Source organism: Melospiza melodia, chromosome 11 (genome assembly GCF_035770615.1).
Source record: "Melospiza melodia melodia isolate bMelMel2 chromosome 11, bMelMel2.pri, whole genome shotgun sequence".
NCBI classification, from domain to species: Eukaryota; Metazoa; Chordata; class Aves; order Passeriformes; family Passerellidae; genus Melospiza; species Melospiza melodia.
Window position 1 is genome coordinate 25,670,950 of NC_086204.1, and position 23,543 is coordinate 25,694,492.

General features: G+C 41.5%; 1 protein-coding gene across 1 annotated transcript in view; it reads right to left on the reverse strand.

Moving 5' to 3' along the window:
• EPS15 (epidermal growth factor receptor pathway substrate 15) overlaps positions 1 to 18,516 on the reverse strand; it is a 47,703-nt gene extending 29,187 nt beyond the window's left edge. The window contains 13 exon segments of the mRNA XM_063166101.1: positions 704 to 863; positions 1,651 to 1,796; positions 3,257 to 3,451; positions 4,213 to 4,272; positions 4,706 to 4,831; positions 5,257 to 5,322; positions 5,726 to 5,821; positions 6,846 to 6,893; positions 7,213 to 7,302; positions 11,124 to 11,165; positions 18,230 to 18,310; positions 18,312 to 18,404; positions 18,406 to 18,516. Coding sequence (XP_063022171.1) covers positions 704 to 863; positions 1,651 to 1,796; positions 3,257 to 3,451; positions 4,213 to 4,272; positions 4,706 to 4,831; positions 5,257 to 5,322; positions 5,726 to 5,821; positions 6,846 to 6,893; positions 7,213 to 7,302; positions 11,124 to 11,165; positions 18,230 to 18,310; positions 18,312 to 18,404; positions 18,406 to 18,516 — 1,314 coding nt within the window.
• Between the last annotated feature and the right edge of the window lie 5,027 nt (positions 18,517 to 23,543).

Here is a 23,543-nt window from a genome sequence, read left to right on the forward strand (position 1 = left end):
AGTGCCAAATTTTGAGTTTCATTTTTCCAGGTGTGAATTTTTCATTCTGTTTAAGAAAGTTGCAGAATTAGGTCAATGTATTGCACAACCAAGAAAAGATAACTCACATCAGACTTCATGATGTGCAAAATATGTAAAATCTGTGATGACCTCTACCATTCTGATAGCTACAAATTGAACTGCTGGGGTACAGCTAACTGCTGGATTAAGACAGATGGCAACCAACAGTCTATGGAGATATCTAAACTATCTGTGAGGTATAAAGTGGGGGCCATTTACTTTTAAAATTTTAAATAGCTCTAAACTTTTAGTTCACATTGCTTCCAAACTTTTTATTAAAAAGATTGATGTAAAAAAGGTAACTAAACATATTAGGAGAAAAGCAGTGAACTTGTGCATGTCACTTTAGATGGAAACTCAAATTTCTTGTAAATAGCAGCAGAAGGATTATTCTTTCAAAAGAGAAAATGATGCTTTCCCAACATAAGATCTCTCTGCTTGGTTGGCATGTGTAATAAATGGCAGCTTCATTCTGAAATATGGATGGAAGTTTTTTGTCAATTCTTTGCACCTAAGATTTGTTTACTTCCTGATATTGTGATAAATTTAACAAATGCCAGCACTGAGGTTGCTTCTTGCGTAGCCTTTGAAATCGACGTTATTTGTTTGGGATGTATGCCAAAAATGCCAAACCCATCCTTACCTTCTGTAAACTGACACCCCTGTCTGAAGGTGGAATCATCTCTGGAGTCAGAGCCTGAGGAGGATCAATGCCCTTTGTTAACTTCTGATTAATTAAATGGAAAGCCAAAGCAAATTGTTCCTTTGAAAGCTTCCCGCAGTCCTTGGTGTCACAGAGAGCCCTGCACAGAGATGCACATGACATTTAAAAGATCCTCATTTCTCCAAGTACAGCCCTCTTTAGTGTAGTTGCTGTCATTTATAAATGTGAAAATTGCTAGGGTGTATCTCTTCTTCTAAAGCAAAACTAGAGGCATAGGAAACATCACTCAAACACACACAGCCACTTTCACTTTGCATGTTGGGGCCCACAGCTGTGCTCTGGTGAAAAGCACAATCAGGGCTGTAAGTCACTAGCAACACCTTCAGAACCAACACAAGTTTATTTATATTTTCCTGATTTTCCTAAATTAGCAGTTGTGTTAACCATAACTCAGGGGAAAGAAAAGTTGCCCTATCAGTATGCCTGGCAACAGCTCATAGCACAGGAAGAATTAAAAAGCACTGAGTGTAATGAAGGCATTTCTGTAATGAGTAATGCCAAATAAATGCATAGCTGTAAGGAAAGACGTTGTAGAATGAGGTGGGACATAAATCTTGCACGCTAACAATTTTATAGAAACATTTTCCTTTCCCAGTACATGAGTAGGATCAGTGATCAGATATCTGTGATGATGTGATGTCTTAAATACAAAGGGACAGCTGAAGTGCAGCATTTGTAACAATCTGTGCTCAGACATAAACCTGATTTCCACCCACTTCTGTCCCAGAGCAGAAGCAAGTAAGTTATCACTGGTTATACAAAGGCCATGCTATTATATCCAGAAATGTCACTTTCAGAAATGCCAGCATAGCAAGAAGTGAGAACTATGCCATCATCTACACAGCTGTCACAGGGAAAAAACCTACCAGATATGTGCAAGGAGAGCAGAAGGCAGTCCTGTTTTCAGGAACAGTTCTCTGGCTTCCACACCTGACACAAATCCATCCATGTCCTTGTCAGTTTTCACAAAGATCTCATCGTACTTAATTTTGTCTGCAGGCGACACAACCCACTGAAGGGGGGTGAGGATGGAAGGGAAAAAACCAAAACCACAACACTAAGATACAGGCAAGTTCTGCTTCCAGTTCAGACTTACATAATTCAAGGACTACAGCACAGATTTTAAAAAAGTGATACAGGTACCTAGTTCATGAACCAGTTTTATCCTCCTAAACAGACATGCAGTGATCCTCAAGCAACTGAAAAATAGAAGCATTTCCCTCAGGAAAGCAGGCAGGCTGCTTGGTGCTGCTCTGCCCCCCAGCCAAGGCATTCTTTGGACCCTGGATCTCCTCTCTCATCATCCCTGTGCTCAGTCACAGCCCTGCTGACTGTCTGGCTCTATTAATTTTATTCCCCTTTACACAGCTGAGAAGCTTTAGCTGGAGGGACTGGAGAGCTGCTCAAGCCCAGGTTGTTAATAATTGGGCACATTCTAAACTGAAAAATTTACATCTGAACAAGGTAAAGATGAGAATTAGAGCCACTTCTGTTACTTGAGCAATCTTTCACAACATTCAGCTAATATAAAGATGTCTGGGGTTTTTTGAGTGAGAACAGCTTCAAGTGCATGTATGGATGTTAATTAATTTCACACAGACAATTAACAGATGCCTCCCAAATGGTGCTGTACACAAACTCACCCAGAATGGCACTGCTTTGCAATACATACAGCAAGACTTACCCTCAAGGCAAGGAAATTTCCAGGTTAAAACCTTGGCACCTCCAAAATTTAGATGCCAGTTTCTTACTGATTACTCAAATAAGGGCACCCAAATGTCCAAGCTACACCTGATGCATTAAGTACCACAGTTCTTACCTTAAATACCCTTATCAATGCTTTTTCTTATTTTGAATATAACAAGTTATATATAAGCTACTTGGAAAGACATTTCCCAACTTCTGGACTCTAAAATGATGAGGAGTAAATAAGATATCTGGGGAGGGTAAGAGGCATCAAATTGCCTAATAATCACATTCAGAACAAAAATCAAATCCGTGTCTAGGTAGATGTGCTCCACCTTTTGTTTTCTTCTCCCACTGCTTGCATTTATCTATTCCATTTTAATTCTCCAAATTGCACACATGCACACACATACATGACTGCCACAATCTGTTTTAAGAATGTGTCCACATTCCTATCAGTCCTCATCCAGAAAACTTGTGCTCTGCAGATGTGTATCTGGACCACTGGTTTTTTTTTTAGCTTGAAATAATTTGTTCTAAAAATATCTTCAAAATCTGTACTAAACAATATTTTTATCCAATTGTTTATATCTGAAGACATCTAGGAAAATAAAACAGGGTAAATTTTACACCTCTCCATCTGGTCCTCCCATCAGCCTCCTAAAACCAACTAACAGGGCAAGAAGCAAACTAAAAACTTGTATTAAGTCTCTTCACACAGGCAGTCTCTGAAGCACAGAGCTAAGAGCAGAAACCTTGTAATCCCCAGTAACTTTGGAGCTGTACCTGTGTTAATGGTGTTTTGGCAGCTAAAATGCCCACAGGTGGCAAGGACTGATGAGATTCTTTGGTTGAAGATGGTATTAATGGCATTGCTCCTGGAACACTGAGAGGTTTTCTCTTGGATGGTGGCACCAAAGCTGCAGGCAAGGACATTGGCACTGGTTCTTTCTCCAAAGCACAGTATACCAAAAACATGGCCTGAACAAGGAAAAAAAAGGTGTGTGGATGTAAATATATTAGAAATATATATACATATATAAAGAGACTAAAGGATTAATTAAAAAGTAGCTTTGTAGCATTTTTTCATTATGTTTCCCCTTCACAAGCCCCTCAATTGATGCAGCTCATTGCCTTCTAAATTGTGTTTTTCATTACTACTTTCTTTTGAGGATCAGTGCTTAGCAAGTGAAGTTCAGTATCTTTTAGAATATTAAAACAATCTTCCAAGCTTGTGCCAGTACTTGTGGAATTTTATTTGAGAGAAGACTTCAAACACTTTAATTTACCACCATTTTCCCAGAAATTCGTCCACTTAGCATTTAATTCTTTTCTTGTGGCCATCTCTAATTTAACACTTCTTACATTATTTCATCATTCCAGGCTTTAATAGTGTTAAAATTCTAACTTACTACAAACTTTCCTCGAGGATACCCTGAGGCATTCAAGTTCTATAAATACTGAAGGTTAAGGTAAAACTCATGCAAACACTCAAGTGTCCCATGGGACAGCAGATCTCAGGTGTAAGTTTTTAATGGCTCATCTAACCCACAAAGAAAGTTATGCTGTGCACTGAGACACATGCAACAAACTGACAGAAACATTAAACAGCACTAAAACTTGATTAAGGACTCTGAATAAAGATAACACATGAACCACACAGTCAGAAATTAATACACAGTGCATCTATTTTAAACCCTGCAATCAGGCTTTCAAAATCCCAAGAGGCAGAAGATACTTACAACTGCAAACTCATCTCGATCCAACATTCCATCACGGTCAATATCACTCAATTCCCACACCTACCAAGAAAAAGCAGAATATAGGGATCTCTGACTCAACTGCAGCACTTTCCTACTTAAAACCTCATTAAAAACAAACATGAGAACGGCCTCCCTCCACCATAGCTCCAGTTCTATTAACAGCATTAGTTTGCAGTGAGCAGTGTAAATTCACATAAATCACACAAAAGCAGAGAGATTTTTAAGTTGGAGACAGAGGCACCCAGCCTGACCCAAGTGTTAAAGAGTACACATAACTGATAAACTGCAGGTGGAGGTGATCTATCCAAATAGCAAAAGAAATTTTATTTTTCTGTTCAAAAGTCACACTCCATAAAATCTAATATAAAAGTTAGGCTCGTGACTACAAATCTTCAATTTGAAAAACAGGTATTGCTGAGTGCAGCACAGGTATTAGTTGGGAACTGGCAATTAAGAACAAAGATATTCTTACTCGTCCTAAGATATCCACTGGCAGTTTTGAGTTGAGGAGCACAGGTTTCACCTTATCCCCTGACAACAGTCCATTCACTGGATTTAGGCTGTCAAAAATAGAATCATACTTGACCTTGTCTTCCAGCTGCAGGGGCAGAAGAAAAATATTACTTATACAAACAGTCACATTCAGAGCATAAGAAGCAGAAGTTCCTTCAAAAGTGTTAACTTTTTTTAATAAAGACACATTGCACTTCCTGATGCTTATAAGAAAACATCAAAAACATACTATTTTTAACTCAGAGACTCATCAAAACCCGGTGAGATTTCTTCTTCAATTATTTTCATGACTTCAGGTAACAAACTTTTTTTTCTTTATTTTAAATTTCTAAACATGAAGAGATTTCCCAAGAGTCAAGTGTCCTTATTAAATTAGGTCTATTAGCCCAATTATAAATTTGACAGGAATGGTAACTATCAAACTTTAGAAATGCAGTATTAGATTTTTCTAAGACAGGTTTTCCTGCAAACCAGATAACAATTCTAGGTAACAGCTAATATTTAGTTTACCTTTACAGCCCATGGCAGATCACTTGATGCTGTTCCACTGAGTAGCAAAGGACTACTAGTATCAGTCTAAGGAAAAACAAGACAAAATACCAGCAGACACATTAAAAGAGAAGTGATTCTGACTTTGCAAAACCACCCCCTTATTTGAGAAGCTGCTTCTCAAAGCCAGAACTGCATTTTAGTCATTCATACCAAAATTTAGAGCAAAAAATTTAAAATGTTTATTCCATTAAGGATAACACTAATAGAACAAATACCACATATCTTCAAATTATACACAATTTTATATTCAAATCCTCACTAGAACATGTAGCAGCTTATTCCATGCTGCTTGATTTTTTCCCTGTTGTAGGGCCCCATTGCCCTACAACATCACCCTCTGAAGTGTTTGGGGTTTACACCAAACCTTCCTAATTTTTCACTTAAAAGCAGTTCTTAATAATATGTTCAATTAAAAATGAAATCTTACAAATCTTGGTGGAGGAACAGGCAAGTTAAGACTACTCAGGGAAACATCCAATCCATTCTGTGCACAGGCTACAAGTCTCAGAGCCACAAAAAATTCCTACAGGGGAAAAAATAAATTGTGAAGGGTTTATAACATGAAAAAAAGAGAAATATATATTATATATTAAAATATATATTAAAATATAATTTTAAAATATAGTAAAATTTCAGAAGAATTAAGAGCTTTTCTAGTATTACTACATAGATGAAAAATTGCACATGGCTTCAAAGGGGGACAGAAAGTGACAGAAAGCAGCAGCAGGCAAATGCTGGATTCCTTCTGTAAGAAAAAGCTTGCAATTAATTTTCCAAGAATTTAGTAAATTTCTGGCCAGTGTAGTCAATTCTCAGCACTCAGTTCTTCTACAGAACAGTGAAAATCTGAAGTGTAATTGCAGCTGTTTATGTTGGAGGAACTGAGCTGATCCCACAGATGGTTGATGGAGCAGAAAAAAACCAGAAAAATGAACCAAAAGAAGCCCAAAAATACCCCAAATTGTTTGGTAGACATTACAGCCTCCTCCTCTTCCTACCATGGGAAGAAGCATTTCCCTATCCAGGGACTGTTATTTATATTTCAAACCAAACAGTAACACACATTAGAACTTGTGGTAGCACCACTGAGATGTAAATTTTGTCCCCACACTGCTCATTGCCACAGCTTGGGAAGGACAACTCCAAACAGAATGTACCAATGTCAAGTCCACCAAAATTAAAGTAATAAGAATTTTGAAGATTTTACAAGAATTTTAATTTCTGCTTTGTTTCCTACAAGATTATGAGAAGAAAGTCACCTTCTTTGTAAATGCAGTACACTAAACCTTAAATTACTTCTCAGCAAATTGCACAGCTACACATCAGCCCATTTTACAACCTGGAGAAAAGCTGATGAGGCAGCTGAAGGCTGTTTAATTTATTGTAGCTTCCACTCAAATGGGAATTACACAGCCAGCCAAAATTAGAAAAAAACTGTTAGAAAAATCTGTTAGAAAAACTGCTTTCCTGAACCAAAAAATTTCAACTTTCATCTGTTTTCAAGGCTGGGTAATGGTTAGAGTCATGCACCACATAAATAATCATACCTGTTTGTTCAGGATACCTTTGCCATCTGTATCAGCTAGGTCCCAAATCTGAAACATAAAAATAATAAAGGGTTCACAGCACTTCAGAGGAAGCTGGCAAGTCCTCCCTCCATTTATAATGGACTCCTGGAGGAAAGTGCACATCCTAACTTTCATGATAGCACTTAATTGTGATGACAAATTTAAATATTGCAATAATTTCTACGACTGAATAGAAACTATTGGAACTATTGGATAGAACAACTGAAAACACATTAGGGAAGATCATGTATCCTGCAGTACTACTAAGTATTTTAATTTGAACAGGATACTAACTGAATCAAGAAGACAGGATAATTAAATAAATTAAAGAATTGCCATTAAATACCTTTCCAAGTACCAAATCTGTCAATCCAGACTTTTTCAAGAAAACAGCTGCATCAGAAGCTAATACTCTTCCAGCATTAGCAGAATCGACCTGGGAAAGAAAAAAATCCTCACATGACAAACTGGCTTTTGAATTGATGCCATCTCTTTACACAAGCTCTCAAAAAGCTACAGAAGAAGAATGCTCAAGTTAACAGTCACTCTGAGGACTATCTTCTGAACCTATCTAATTAGCCTCTCCTAATCACAGGCTTTCCTTCTTGATGCCATCAAAACATGTGATTTTTAAGAACAGAGAATTCCAGGGTTTGATTACTTTTCATTGTCCAGCTCTGCGCTCGTTACTGTTAGTGTCTGAAAAAGAAAGCCCTGCTTTGAAGATACCTTTACCATCACAGCAGAGGGAAATACTCCCTAAAGTGAAATTTATTTACACAGTGAAGAAGTTGGTGATATTGGCAGCATACCCATCAGTGTGCATTTCTCCCTGGATCAATAGAGAATCATTAAAATAGAGAGTTATTCAAGTTCTTAAGTGGAAACGGTATCTAAACTAAACCTTTTCAAGTGGGAAAAGAAAAAGGAAGACTTACATCACCTACATGGTGATGGTAAGGGCAGGGAAAATAGAGAAAAAGCTGAGAATCCTTGAGAGCCTAAAGAAAAGGATTCTTAAAAAGGGCACAGTATGGAAAACAGAATTAAGTGCATCTTCAGTCAATTCAGACTGTCAGCCTTACTCCAGCCCACAGGTAGGGTGATGATGATGACAACTGCACCATTTCCAGTCCCACAGCTTTGTGTTTAAACAAAGGCCATATTCAATATTGTGTTTGGAACACAAGAGCAGCTGCCCAAGCTCACAGCTGCAGCACACACAAGGTGCTCAAAGCTAACAGCTTCCCAAAATGGGATTAGAGCTGGCTCCTGAAAGACTGTGGGGAATTTATCATTTGGAAGGAATGCTGCAGCAGTTGTCTGTAGATATTTCTGAAGGGGAACAAAACACACTGAAATCCCCAAATTGTAATTTAATATGAAAGTGAAAACAACTATTGTTTTTAACATAACCAGTGTGATTTTAATTAGGAGAGGGCTTTTCCTGTAACTGAGGATGCACTGGTCAGAGCAGTAAGGTTGCAAACACTACAGTCCAGCAGTTGGGCTGAGTTATGGGAGAGCTGTTCATCTACAGGCACAAAGCTGCCAAGACAGAGCATCAAACCCCTTTTAAAAGTGGAGTTGACCTTGCATGTAACACAGCAATCTTGGCATCCACTCAGAAAACCTCCAGCCCAGCACTCCTTCAAGCAAGTCAGAGAACACCACACTATCAGCTGTGTTTACTTTTTAGTTCCCCAAGACCAAGCCAGAGGAAGGTGACTGTAAGGGATTTAAACAGGATTCTTACTTAACCCAATACTGATCTAGTTTCTTTTTGTACAATTAATTATCAAAACCTTGGTAACTATTTTTTTAAAGGGCTGATTTCAATTTCTTTACAAATTACTGAGTCTTGAGCGCTGGGGTGGGGTTAGTTATGTTTGATTATTGCACTGGGATGATTGCTGGTGTTTGTCCACCAGCTTGGCAGAGCTTTTCCCCTGATGTGTAAGGAGCAGTTTCCACAGCTGCATCAGCCAACAACCCCCTTGTTACAACCTGTCTTTTGTAGCACCAGAAACTACCAAAAGTTACAAACATACATCTCATGTGATTAGGGCAGAAGGTTGCAGTGCTTCAGCTCAGGACTCACCAAGAATTCAGCACTGCTTCCCTGCTGCACTGCATCATGTGAATAAGTAATTTCCTAGTGCTTTATGACAGGTATTTAAGTTTATCCTTTAACCTCACCCTGCTTTGAGTCAGTCTATAAAAGGTTGAACAGAAAAATATTTATTTGAAAGAAAAGAGTGCCTACTGAAAGGCTGAGGTTCCAATCTCATTCTAAGTACAAAGGGCAGGATTTACACCCATTTCACAACACACCTTCTGCCAGATGAATTCCTTTAAGTTTGTGATAGAACTGGAAGTGTGCTCAGCATCAGAGCTGTTCCAGGTGATGAATTAATTCATAGAACAGCACACTCCACCAGCACCATAAGACAAAGTGGGAAACGTCTCTCTGAATTTCTGTTCTGAAATCTGACATCTCCTTATCTGAGGAATGGAAGGGAAAAGTTCCCTTGTGGAACTGAAAGTCTTCAGACACATTTGAAAGCTCCTCTTTAGGAAAAATCCTTGCAGCAAAGAGTTCATCTGAGTAAGTCAGGAAAATAATCCTCTGGGAAACAAATCCACTGGCACCACTTCACTAACAGTTAACATCATGTTTAAGGAATCCCCGTTCCTGTTCACTGCTGAAACCACTGGACAACAAATAGTGCTCTAATTTCACTAGGCTGTGTATTCCAACAAATGGAAGAGCTGACTTAGCAACCAGTACCACATCTGTGCTTCAATTCAGTTCCTTTATCTGAGTTTTTGCTCCACACTTCAGTGGTTGAGCAAATGCAGTCAGGAGGAAGAGACAGGCAGATGGCAAAGGTGGTACCTGACAGTCAGAGTCAGGACTGAGCTGGCAACCCCAATGTGCAGAACAATCAGTTCCCAGCCTTTTCTTATATCTTATTATAAGGGACTCTCCAAAGGTTTTTAATCCAATGCCTAAAGTTAAACACACAGTGGATTTGTCCATCTGAAGGAAAACTTTCTGAGGGTGATAGTATCTCCTTCAGCCACAAGGAGCCACCTGAACTTTGATCAAGGTAAACTCTCTCTTCTTGTTTAGCAATTTCAAATCTGCTACTCTCCTGCAGTGGAGAAAATCCCTTACTGAAGTACAATGGCAAGCCCAGACTTCAGGCATCCCAGGCTGATGCATCTGAGCTGCTGTTTTTGCACTTGATAATGGGACTAATCTTCTAAGCACAATCTGAAAATAGGGCATGGATAGAAATCATGGCCTTGTGCCTTCCCCAGCACACAAGTTTACATTCTGATGTTGACACACAGAAGAAGCTCCTAAATAAGGAGGCCATATACACCATAACCTTAGAGGAGCATTACCAGTTGCACAAAGGAAAAAAAAACTTGGTTGTTTTTTTTCATCAATTACTCAACAGGTGTATTACAAATCAAAATTATTTTTAATTGTTTTATACAGCCAAGTAGTTTAATTTCCTCGAAAGTTTTTACAATATATTTGTACAATAAAGTACATTAGGCACATGACAGAAAATACTGTTGTTGCAGAATAGGTGAAACAGCTTTTTAGAAAAAAAAGTTGTATTTATAGGAATGAAGACATCTTGGTGTCAAAATATAGAAGACAAGCGATAAATAAAATTTATACTCTTAAATTTTATTTATATTTACTTTTTATTTTTGCATCATGAAGTCAAAAGATTTGCATCTGTTGAGTGAAGCTGCAAGAACTACAGGCATTCTTTTTGCATTCAGTGGCCTTCTATCCAAATTTCACTCCTTACAACATTCTATGATTAACTCTGGGAATATTCTGAGTGAGAATCAAGTTTTACATGATGCTAACTGAGGTACAAATGGAAGAAACTAATCTTCACTGGTAAAAAATAACCAAGAACATATCAATACAGCATTTTTAAAGAATTTACTCCATCCCAAGACCTCACAGTCTATAAGAACAGTCAAGTGAGGGATGTCATACACACCTGGCAGTTCCCTAGAAAATAAGGGTCATCTTACAATTATTAAATTTATACTGATAGAGCTCAGACCCACATGTTAGCTACTATAAAAATTCATTTTAAAGCACTACAATTTCTCTTGAACTTTTATTGTTTACACACTGTTGATCATGCTGAGTCCATAGCAAAAGAATATCAATTCTTTAAAATCCAGATGAGGTCTGTCCTTCCAGAATATACATACCTGTCGATAGAATTTCTCATACACAGGATTTGCACTCGATAGCTGCAAAAGAGACACAGAGGAAAAATGAGCCCTGGAGATCCATATTTCAATTTCCCTCTCCCTGGACACATAAAGATATAAAACACACTCCACTGGTCTGCAAAGAAGCATTAAAGGATTTATTCTGTACAACGAAGAGGAACTAGGACAGCTCCTCGTGCTGTAACTTTTACAGGACTGAGTTCTCGTTTTGCAGCCATTGACACCACCCCGGATCAGATTTCCCCCAGCCAGGTCACCAGGTGAGGCTGTGTGAAACAGAACTCTCAGGCAACACTGCCTGGGGGCAAAAGCAGAAACCTGAAACGACTCAGGCCAGGAACTGCTCTCTAATATTAGAGTACAAAGCAATATCATTTTAGTTCACCGTCCTCTGTGTAATTCTTTGGAATTTAGTGTCATATGCAACCAGTCTGCAAAATTTTCAGTTACCCAAATTAATCCCTAGATTCCAAACTAAACCCACAGCAACAGTACCACATTAAAATAGAGTAATATTCTAACTTTGGGGTTTGTAACTTGAACCCTTGCTGGGGATAACTTCGGCCTTCATTCCACTGCCCTCTACCAGACATTCAGGGCTCACCTAAATTTAAGTGGACAAGGATAAAAGAGCTTCTTTGGAAAAGGCTCTTTCTTTATTTTTAAATTATTTTTAGAATCACAAAAAAAAAAATCTAAGACCTGAAACAATGCAAGACCTAATCTCTTGGCCTACACTAAATACCCTTGCCCAACAGACTGTCAAGAAATGAAGTGTTAGGGTTACCTCTCTTCCCCAACATAAAAGCAGGCACAAAATCAGATCCTGCTTTCATGAAGCACAGGTTGCCTAAACCAAAGGCATTTAGGCAGAGGATAACCCTAGAATTCAGTGTGTGTTGCCCTCACAAACCCTGTGGGAACATCTGAGCATAATACAAGCTAATTACACAATACTTACTAAAAAAGCCCAGGCACATAACTTCAAATATCATCCAAAACCAGAGTTCTCCCCCTTAAGAGGAATATAATGTCAAACCCCAGGATTTGCAGACCTTTGTGCAAACAGAATCCAACAAAGCAGCTTCTCTGGATTTAAAATTTAGATGTTCAAATGGAAATATGGAAACCAACAGCATCATGGATGTTGCCAATCACATCTTTGTAAAAACCTTTACTACAGATTGTATTCGTGGTTGACACATAACACCACATCCATTTTCCTACAGCAACAGCTGCTCTTTTGCTTGAGTACTCCATGTTTACAGGTGCTGATCATCTGAAAATATTACTAAGAGAAGATGTTTGGTATAAATTCATTTAGTGTGATCTTGTGCAATTACAGAAAGCGTGCAGCATTGCCGGAACATCCTAAATACAAATTATAGAGAACAGCTAGAAGTAACAGGAGAGCTTCCATTCAGAGCTTGTTCAGCAAGCATACTGCCCCAGAGACTCAGCTTCTGATTTTCTAGCTGGTCTTTGGGTTTTGTGTTTGGCATTTTTTTTGGTGGGTCTTGTTGTTGCTGTTTGTTTTGGGTTTTTTGGTGTTTGGGAGGAGGGAAGAGCAACAGGGCCACACAGCTGGTAAGGTTTTATTTGATTACTAGGAGGTGGGTGGGAAATACCTCTCCCAGAGCCAGACATGAAAAATTACATATGCTGGGAAACCATCATTGGTATTCACTGCAATACCTCCATTTTTATAGCTTAACCTTGCTCTGACTTTGCTCTGGTACCCAAAGACTTTTATTATTTCAGCCATCAACTAAACATGCAGTTACACATCCCTTAAAATAGCCTGACACAGTATTTTCAAGTTTTGCCAGCCCTCAGACTGCCACAACACCAATACAACAAACACCCTCCAATCATTTTCCAGCACTCCACAGCACACTTTATTTTCTTACCTAAACCTCACGTGCTTTATTTTATTTACCCACCGAGATACACTTTGCACAGCAACTACAGGGGTAGTTCTCCCAAATACTCAAGTATTTGACTTACTAGATGTTACTTCGTGAGAAAGTAAAAGTCTGGGCACAAAACTAAAGCTGTGAGCAGAGAAGCAGAGCAGAGCTGGCCAGTGCATCTGCTGGATTCCTGTGCATCATCCCTCCTGCCCAATGTCACCCTTTGTTCAGCCAAATGTCTCCTCATTACAGCCAAACTGATCACTGTCACTTCTGGACAGGAAACGTCGTGTTCAAGTCCTGCAATGGAAACACTAAGTGCAAATAATCTTTTCATTCAGTACTTAAGAGTGTGAGCCAATAATTCTTTACTGCATTAGTGCTTCCAATATTCATTTTGATATCAGTATGACTGCAGTAACTGGAATTTCCTGTGAGTGGAAAAACAGTAGTAAAAAAGTTTCTCAGACTCTTTTACTAGTAATAGACTTGTTCCTCCTTCAAAGTTTACCCCACAATAAACAAACAAATGCAAATATAATCTAGGATATTCTTCTGGGATAAGAAAAAACTACAGTTCAACACCTTTCCAAGTGCTGCCTTAGAATTTACCTGGCAAAATTCTTTTTATGGGATTTTAACAACCATTTGCAGAGTAAATTCAGCTTGTTTTAGATGCAAAATGAGGGAGGGAGGAAAGGTCAGATTCCACCATGTATAAAAATAGAAAGACATTATTATGGCTCCATTTCAAAGTTGATCACTTCAGAAGGGTAATGTGTGTTGTAGTAATTACAAACCTATGAACTTTAGAATGATAACCTAGGAAATAAAAAACACCTTCAGGGACACCAGTCTTTTTCATCTTCTGTTGTCAGTCAATTCCCATGTTTTCATGCCTCTGGCACATTCCCATTTAGGTGTAATAAGATATTATTACCAGTCTGCCCACCCCATCCAGCCACCACCTTCCTTCCAAAAGGGCTTAAAAACAAACAAACAAAAGCTATCCATTGAGAAAAACAAAAGTAATTTCCACTTCCAACCCCAATGAGGTATCAGGGGAGAAACAAGCTATTCTATCCTGACGAAAATCCAAAATACCACATTCTATCCCAACACAAAGCTCTAGGACTCATTTCAAGAGTTTGCAAAAGGCACAATCTGGCCTTAAATGTTCTTCCTGTAGTTAGCCAGCCAAAAAAGGAGGTAAGCTCAAGGCAAACTGGTTTCCTTACAATGCCATTTCAAAATAATAATCAACTTCTCTCTTTTTCCTCTATTGCTTTATTGTCTTAGCTGAAGTGTTTCAGGGTGAAGCCTTCTACCACTTTCAATTATATAACCAGGAATATCTCCCACAGCAATAACAAATGTAAAGAAAATATTTACTATAAATTTCTACACAATTATTACCAAGTACTTAAAAATGGAGCACTTTCTTTCCCATTGAACAGCTGAAGCAGGCACAAGAGCTGCTGTCTCCTCTCTGCAGAGATGTCTGTCACTGCATAATTAGAAATGGTTCCATTTAATTTTCAAATTGCTACAGAAAATCTCCACCATCTTCTAATCATTACTGAACAAAGCCTGTGCAAAATGAAAGAGTAGATGAACTGCCTTTTAAGAGGCAGCTTCTCTCTGACATGGTGGATGCAATGCCAACCAAAGAAATTAGGTTTTATCTGCTTTAGGAGCATCAGTCCCCTCTATGTGCAGGTTAAAATATACTCATGCATACTCTGCATTCTTCATCTGCAGGACAGAAAGAGGAACAACAGGTTCCTCATTTCACTAAAAATTACAAACTCTGATCTTTATTTAACAATTTTGCTGATTTCTTAAAAAAAAACCAAAAAACAAAAAACAAAACAATAACAAAACAAAACCAAAAACAAACAAAAAAAACCAAACCAAAACAAAACAAAACAAAACAAAAAAAACCCCACAAAAACACCACAAGTTTGCCAGGGACCTCAAAATCTTTAGCTCTAGATTATACATAATAAGTTCATTAGTATGAGGGCATCATTCATACTGCAAGTATTTGGATCCTGTGTATTCCAGTAACAAGACCTTAATCCTGGCAATGTGTGCATGGGACAGGAATCCATCCAGCTCAGCCTCAGTTTAATACTCCATGTTTCCCTTCAACAACACAGCACAGCATTCTCAGCTCTGCAACACAATGCTCAAGTCTAAAATGAGACTTGTAGCTAATTAGGATACAAATTGATATTACATGATTTTGTCTCGTTAACCAAAGCAGCTCATAACTACTTCAAGACAATTACCACATTTCTCACAAAAAGCATTTCATCAGGAAGACAAACACAAAGTTATCTTCCTTTTCCTCCTGAGTACTTTCCAGTGCTTCCCTGAGCTGTGAGCTTCCCCTTCAATCACAGCCAGTTTTTCAGAATAAACCACAAGTTCTATTTTCAAGAGCAACTAGAAGGTACTGAATGTCCATATTAATCCATCTTTCAAGAAATATCGCTGCCCCATTTTCCACATCTTTAGTTCTTTGTTCTTCCTCTCCTAAATTCCCCTTATGAAATTGAGCAACCATCCTTGGAAGGTCAAAATATACAACCCCTTATACTGGTTATAGCTTCCTTTGACTTTTCCAGCAACAGATGACAATCTGTGAGATCGGTCAGTTCCTTCTCCTTGCAGTTGTTTGCTTGTTTCCAAACTAAAGGCAACCACAACAAAACACTCCCGTGGTAGAAGTTCCCTTAGAAGTTCCACATTAAATTCACAGTCATGCGTTGAGCAAACGCAAGTGGCAACAAGATGTTCCAGAACGGGTTCAAAATGGGGAGATTAAAAATACTTCAGATATTTACCATTAAAGGGAGAGAGGACAGGGAGATTATCAGCTTCACTTCACAACCCTTGCTCAAGCATACTTGGTGTAATAAATTTCACTGCAGCTACACAGTCCTGAAGTGTTTTTACTAATCAGTGAAAAGAATACAATTAGCACAGAAAAGTTTCAAATTACTGAAATTACTGCTTTGATATTCAAATAAAGGACGTGCAGCCCTCTCAGACATTGCAGCTGCAAAGCCATCTGAAAATACCCTCATCTCAGCTGGAAATACCCAACGTCCCAGCCGTGCTAGAGCAGTGTCAAACCAAGCACAGGAAGGGGAACAGAAAAACGGACTCAGCAACGAGTTTGATGCAGGTTCATGTGCCTCCTGCTCTCTCTGTGTGACCTGGAGCAGATCACAGAGATCTGCACAACTTCACTGCTGCTGTCCGTAACTGATCTCGCTGCACTCCCCACCCCCGTGCCCTCATTTTCACTTCCTCAGGCTCCTCAACAGATTCTGGACACTTCAACACTTGTGAGGACTTTTTATAACCCAAAAATTCCACATGTTAGAATCTACGTTGAAAAGAATTATCTTCAGGCTTGCTTGACTTCCTAAGATGATTCTTATGCAACACAAGAAGAAAAAACAAACAAGCCAAAAAAAGAAATCCCCACACAAATGGTCAACACACAGAAATATCTGCCTCAGTTTTAACCACTGTTGTAAGCTGCAGCCACAATGGTTTTAAGGATACTGGCAATTTTTCTGCTTCTGTCAACATTATCACATTTGTATTTAGTCCCCCATCCATGTGACTAAAAAAGTAAAGAAATTCTACAATGAAAGGATTACACAGCCTGTAAGCAATAATGTCTTGCTGTAGAACACACCAGAGCTGACACCCCACTCCTCTCCCCAAATCAAGAGACAGAGCAGCTCTGTGAAAACTTCTTTCCCTTCAGTAAACAGACATTTAAAGCTTTTTCATTTACTTGAAGACTATTAAGAGACTCAGACAATGCTAACTTAGTTATTTTGATATAAAGCAAGCTTTCACAGAAAGTACTCTACTCATAACTCTATACCTTTAGACTCGTAAAGACACATTTGTTTTCTCCACGTATTTCCTCACCTTTTCACTGAACTACCCCATCTTTCCTTGAAATGCTTGATATTCTCAAAAGCGAGCTGTGTAAGTAACTGCAAACTTGTGCAGCCTTGCTGCCAGCTTTTTAAGTTTACTTCCATGTGCTTGAGCAATTCATTGAACTCATTTACCCACTTTGCTTTCTGTAAATGTCACAACTGGCTATCAGACTGAAGCATCCCAAGCCAGGAGGATGAACCGACAGGCCCACCTCAGGCTTACGTCAGGTAGGAATGGGAATTTCTCATCTCGCTGCTAAATGAAATTAAAAAGTATCAAAAAGGGCCGTTTGTTAGCTACCGCAACTCTAGGGAATAAGACATGATCCTAACGGTATAGAATAACCTGTGTGAAGTGATTCCATCATCGCCAGCAAAAAATGCAAGCAACAAGGATTGAGGTGAGGTGAGTGGAGCACGGAACAGTGCCAGCAGAGTCTCCAAGTTTTGGGGCCATCACCTGCACAGCTCCTCACTCTGAGGCACCTGTATGGGCACTATGTGACAACAGTGTCCCCACAGCACGGGGCCCACCAAAACCAAGGTATAACGATACTGCAAGCAGTATCTGTGGAGACAGGCTTCTGATAAAACAAGGAATTCGTCTGTCCCTCACAGGGTCACCTGCCCACGGTCTCGCTGCCCCGCAGAACCCCTCCATGCCGGGTGTGCCCGCGGGGCTGGCACCGGGCACGGACACCTTAACCCGGCGCTATCGCCTTTCAGCCCCTCCGCGAACGCTGTCCCAGCCCGCCCGCCCTCGGCGTTCCCGGGACGGGGCTCGCTGGGCTCCAGCCCCGCGCCCCGAGTCCTACGGAGACAAAAGACGGACCGCGACCGCCGCCGGCGCAGCCCCGCCCGCCCAGGGCCGCTCCCCGGCCGGGTCTCCCCAGCCCCGGGCAGAGGCACCTGCGGCCGGGCGGGACCCGCTCCCCGCCCGTGGCACCCCCGGGTCGCGGCGCGGGGCTGCCCGCCCGCCTCCCCTCGCCACCGTTCTCCCTCCCTTCCTCCCTCCCGCAGCCACGGACACACCCCCGCCCCGCCGCCACCTGACAGCGGCGGGGCAGCGCTGCGGGGCGGCGGCGTCCGCACAAAGCGCGGGCCCCCGGGCAGCCCCGCGGCGCCCGGCCGTGCCTGCGGCGGGAGCGGGCGGCGGCGGCGGCCCCGCGGGCGGGCCGGGCGCGCAGCCCCTTACCTGTGCCAGGGAGAGGCGCGCGGCCATGCTGTTCCATGCCCCCGGCCGGGCCGCAGGAAGGACGCGCCGGGCCCCGCCACTCGCCGCACAACTTCGGCAACTTCCCCAGCCGGCCCCGGGCAAATCCCGGCACCGGATCCGCGCCCGCCCGCCGGACGGAGCCGGAGCCTCCCCCGCCGCCACACGGCAGCGCAGCCGCGCGCAAAACCGGGCGCGGAGTATCGGAGCCGGAGCCCGCTCGAGGCAGCTGCAGCAAAAACCCGGAGCCGGAGTCCTTGGCCTGACATCCCCCACTGCCCGCTCCTGGCCTCTCCCTCACCTTCCCTGTAGGCCCTGCTGCTGCTGGAGATGCTTCCAGCATGGTGAATGGCTGCAGTTCTCCAGTCCAGTCATGACACAGGGGGGGAAGTCCCAAAACAGGAGGTGAACCAGGTCTGGGCTCAGTTGCAACAGAATTAGGCACAAGGCCCAGGAGGAAGCGGCGCGTGAGCCCAGCAGGATGTCCTGACCCGACGCATCCTCACAGCGGTGAGAAGTAGCCTGGGCTCGGCCTCCTGCTTCCCTCCACTCACAGGAAATGGGATGCCTGTCCAGTCAACTCATGGTTGTACACATCCTTCTGTCGCTCTGCCTGTACTCAGGGCAGCAGTGGCTCTTCTGGGGCGGGTAACCAGAAGAAAGGGCTGAGCAACCCTTATGGCAGGAGAAACTATGAAACATCACAGGCAATAAGACACAAAGGAGCAAGCTGGAGTGTGGAGTAAACTGCACCACATTCTCCAAACCCACGGGAAACAATTGTGTACAGACTGGCTGAAAACAATACTTGTGCCACCACTCATTCTCCTGCTCCTCCTGTACCTGCTCACCTCCTCCCACTGGCTTATTTTCACTCCTACTCTGAGCTCTGCACTACCTCAGCACACATCAGTCACTGAGGGCTGAAAGAAAATGTTCCTATTTTTATACTTTAACCCAAGGTGGTTTAGGCATACATTTAAACTTGAAATGTGCAAGAGGAAATTAGCTGAAGTCATACTTGATTACTGGAGAGCTTTCCCAACATGCTTTGTTTTCTTTATCTGTTCGTAATTCTCTACCCCTCCGCATTGTTTTTGTCCTCCTCAGCTCAGTCGTGCGCTCGTGCCCCACCTCTGCATCCTGTCATTCCTCAGCTGGCAGTCATCCTGAGCTGCTAGTGCTCATCATCCGTCCTGAAACGTGGGATCCCTCCTTCCCACCTATTCCTTAATCAAGGTTTTATAGAAGCTCTGCTTTACCAACCTGTTTCTCAGCAAGAAAAAGAAGATATGGAGGGGAAGAATATAAAAAGCAAACAACATAGATATAAAAATATTCACACCATTCACATACTCACTGTCACTTCTCTACTCCACCTCACACTTCTTCCATAAGCAAAATCCCTAGAAATCAGCACAGACTTTATATTTTTAGGTTGATTTTTTCTTCTTTGATTAAAATTGGAATTCTCTCCCAGAATAACTAATACCTTGAAATTAAACCAGAAGATTGTAAGATTGTACAGCTGTGTCTCCTGGGGAGAGCAGTACTTTTGGGAGGGGGCCCCTTGGCAGGCATTTGGAGAGCCTGGGTTTCTGAGCTGCCATGAGCTTGTGTGGGTGCCCTTTGCTCTGTCAGTTGTTTCCTTCATCCCTCAGTCTTGCAGCTTGGCAGGGACTGGTGGCCTCTCAGGAGAGAGGTTACACCCAGGCTGATGTGTTCTCACTGCAAGGAGAAGGAAAATGCAAAACAGGGGCCTGGGATCTGGCTCTGGAGTTGGAGGCTCGGTGCCGAGAGCTGCTGTGAGCAGGATTTTGTGGGCAGGATATCTGGCTCAGCAGTGTCCTTGCTGCTGTTCCCTTTCTCTCCTGGGGGTTGCATCAAGTATTTCCCACCAGGTCCAGGTGGAGCTGCAGCAAGGCTCTGGAACAAGGGTGTTGAGCCAAGGGACTTGTGCAGGTCAGCCAGCAGAGCTGTGTCACCCCAGAGCACAATTAAAAGCCCCAAGTGCCCTCAGAGCAGAACACTTGTCCAGGAGGGAGGTCTGCTCCAGCCATCTGCTCCTGAGGGCCTGACCTTCCTGAACCTTTGTGTTACAAAATAAACACAATAGAGCCCCCATTTTACTCCCTCCAACTGTGGAGTGCACAGCAGTCTGCACCCAGAGAGCCTTTCCACAGTGTTCTCCCAAGCTGCTGTGGCTGACTCCAAGTTGCACCTGCAACTCAGGAACAAGCAGGCAGTGCCAGGTACGTGGTTATGTACCTCCACCCTGGCTGTGCACACTCAGTCATCAGGCATGACCACTGGGTCCACAGTCAGAGGACAAGAATCACTGAAGGTAACCACTCTGGCCTCTACAAATTAAAATAATAATGAGTTTCATATAATTAACACTGAATTAATGTGGTCACGTGGATCTGTTGTTGATCATTATGTGCATCTCACAGACAAATTGTCCTGGATGCCTCCAACCACCTGAGTTAAAACAACCAGCTCAGAGCCTCAGACATCTCTGTAACAATCACAACAGCACTTGTCAGCCTGCTGATGGTGAATGATTGTACTGCAGATTTTCACAAATCTAGAATGACAGCTCCCAGAAGAAAAACAGCTCTCTGCTTCTCAGCTGGAATCGAGGTGTCATCACCTGACATTGGATCACAAAACTGGACTTCATACTTACTTTCAGCCAAGAGAAAATCACAGCTACTAAAATTTACTCAAAGCTGTTGGCAGGTTTGCAAAACAATGCCCTCCAATGACCTTCTTGGCTTAGCTATGAGCAGTTCACCAGGGCTTGGCTAGGGTGGAAGAGCTCCTGAAATCTGGAACAGAGGGATTTTCTAAATGTACCTCTCATTTCCTCCTCAGTGGAAACCTCATTCTTCTGTCTCTGCCTTTGCTGACCTTTTGCAATATCTCCTGTGAATTGGGTAAGGAGTGGTGGGATTCTGTGCTGGGTTTTCAGGAAAGCTTGTTAAGAACATAAAAAAGTCAAAAGATCAATGAACTGCAAGAATTTTAACAGCTTCATTTTATATCTTTCTGCATTCAACATGAATTCTCCTGCAGGAAACGTTTATCTGTAACCAGCTCTGTAAGAATTGCTGTATGTTGATTTTTTGTTGCAAGATCCTTTACTACAACGTACTTTATGCCCAAAGGACATGGAAAACAGTATTAGCATGCTTTTATTTGTAAGTGTAATAGGATTTTCTACGATTCTAAGTACTGGCATTTTGACAAATAGGTACCAGATCTCAATGTTCTTTATTGTTTCTTTAACAGTACAATGCACAAGGTTATGTCTGCACTGGACAAACAAGGGACTGCTAACAAATCAAAACTAGCCAAATGGCTGGTGAGGACTGGACCTTGCAGCAGTGCAGCGAGCACAGCAGCAGCACAACCATTTTGGTGCAAATCCCCATGTGAAACACTGTGTAAGAGTATATAAAGTGGCTTGTTCAGGTACAGCTGAATTTGAAAATGTGCAAGACAGCACAGAAAGGCTCTCCACCAGTCACAGTCAAACACTAACAACCTCTGTTTTATAGATCTCCAAATATGATTGTTAGTAAAGCTGGTAACATTTGAATCATATCCACTGGTCTCCCTGGAAATAACACCTTAAGTGTCCATCTCTTCCTTTCTTAGAGCTTTGCTCAGCCTATGGATCAGCACACAGGCAGCCCAAAAGCACGCAGGCTTTGTGTGACTTGCTCTGCTCGTTCTAGGAAAGGTGTTACTACAGCCCATGAGCACTCCGGAGGCTGAGAGAGGAATGACTCAGCCCTGCCTCCTGCATTCCTGAGCACGAAATGAGGTACCCAGCTCTCTGGAATTCCAGTGCAAAGCAGAGCAGGAGCTGCAGCATTGCGTGCACAGAACCAAGGATTTGAAAATAAGAAGGACTAAGCCACTTTGAGTTTTACAGAATAAAAGGAAACGTATGCATCAACACACAAAATCCTGGCCAGAAAAAGGAATCCCTGCTCTATGATCAAAGACTGTAATACAAGGGAACTTGCCCACAGGCAAACAGACATTGCACAGGTTTCAGAGAGCCAAGCAACACCCGCGCTCCTGACACAGAACAGCATTTCCCACATCTAGGTTACTGAAAGATCCCTCTTGAGAAATAAGGAAGATCATCACACAAACTTTGACAACCTCTGGACTGAGGGGACCTTTTATCAGAAATCTCAGAGTGCTTTCCAGGACTAGTGACACAAGCTGGTTTAGGAAGTCACCACTGCAGGTGTGCCTTTATCTAGAAATCCACCCCAGGATATGCTTTGTGTGCTCTTTCCATTTTATGCAGCTGCAAGTTTTCTAGACAAAGGGTTACAGATAGGCTGCTATGCTTTAAGGCCACAAGAGAACACTACAATCATCTAGCCAGACTCCAACAGACCTTCTGTAGAGATCTGTTAATTTCTGGGTTTCTTTTGCCTAAAACATGTAATCTGTGAGTCCTACAGTGCATCTTCTGGGAGGATGTGTAGTTATCAGAGCATGTGCATAGATCATTATGGAAACTGCATAGGAATTATCTGCTTATTCATCTTGTGCTGTGCTCTTGGCTTCTTAAGGTGGTTTGCACATTTTCAAAGTTATAGCAGCTTTGAAAGAATTTCAAAGTGGGTTGTGGGATGATCAAATTTATACAAAGCTGTAGCAGTATTAAAGAAACACAAACTAGGATATTAAGGTAACTGCATATTTCTTCATCTCTAAAGTGTTTTCTGTTCAGATGTTCAGAAGCATTTGAATATATCTGAATTTAACTCCTTCATCTGGCAGAAACAGAGTACAGTATGGGATCACATTGTACCTCTTTGTTTTGCAAAATGATGTCATCTATATTGCCAGTATTTAGAAATACAAAGGCTAAAATTGTTTTTGAACTGTAGTAATTAGAAAGAACAATATTGAATTTTTATTACGAGAATGGTAAAATTGAAAATAACCTGAATAGGGCTTGAGTGAATCTCTTTCATCAAATTTGATGGAAGAGTTGGCAAATCTGAAATGCAGCAGTACAGATCCATGCTAGTTTAAAACATACACAATTTATCTTTTCATTAAGACTGTAAGCATATTTTCTCAAACTAATTTATATTAGCCAGTTTCATGGGGCTACACCTCATGCTGTAAAAGAATAAGAGATAATGTAGATATATACAAGAGGTCAGCTTGACCTCTAGATAATTAGCTGGATGACTGACAGCACAATGACATTTTTCATTCAAGACCATATCTGAAACCCAGAAAAATCTTCAATAGG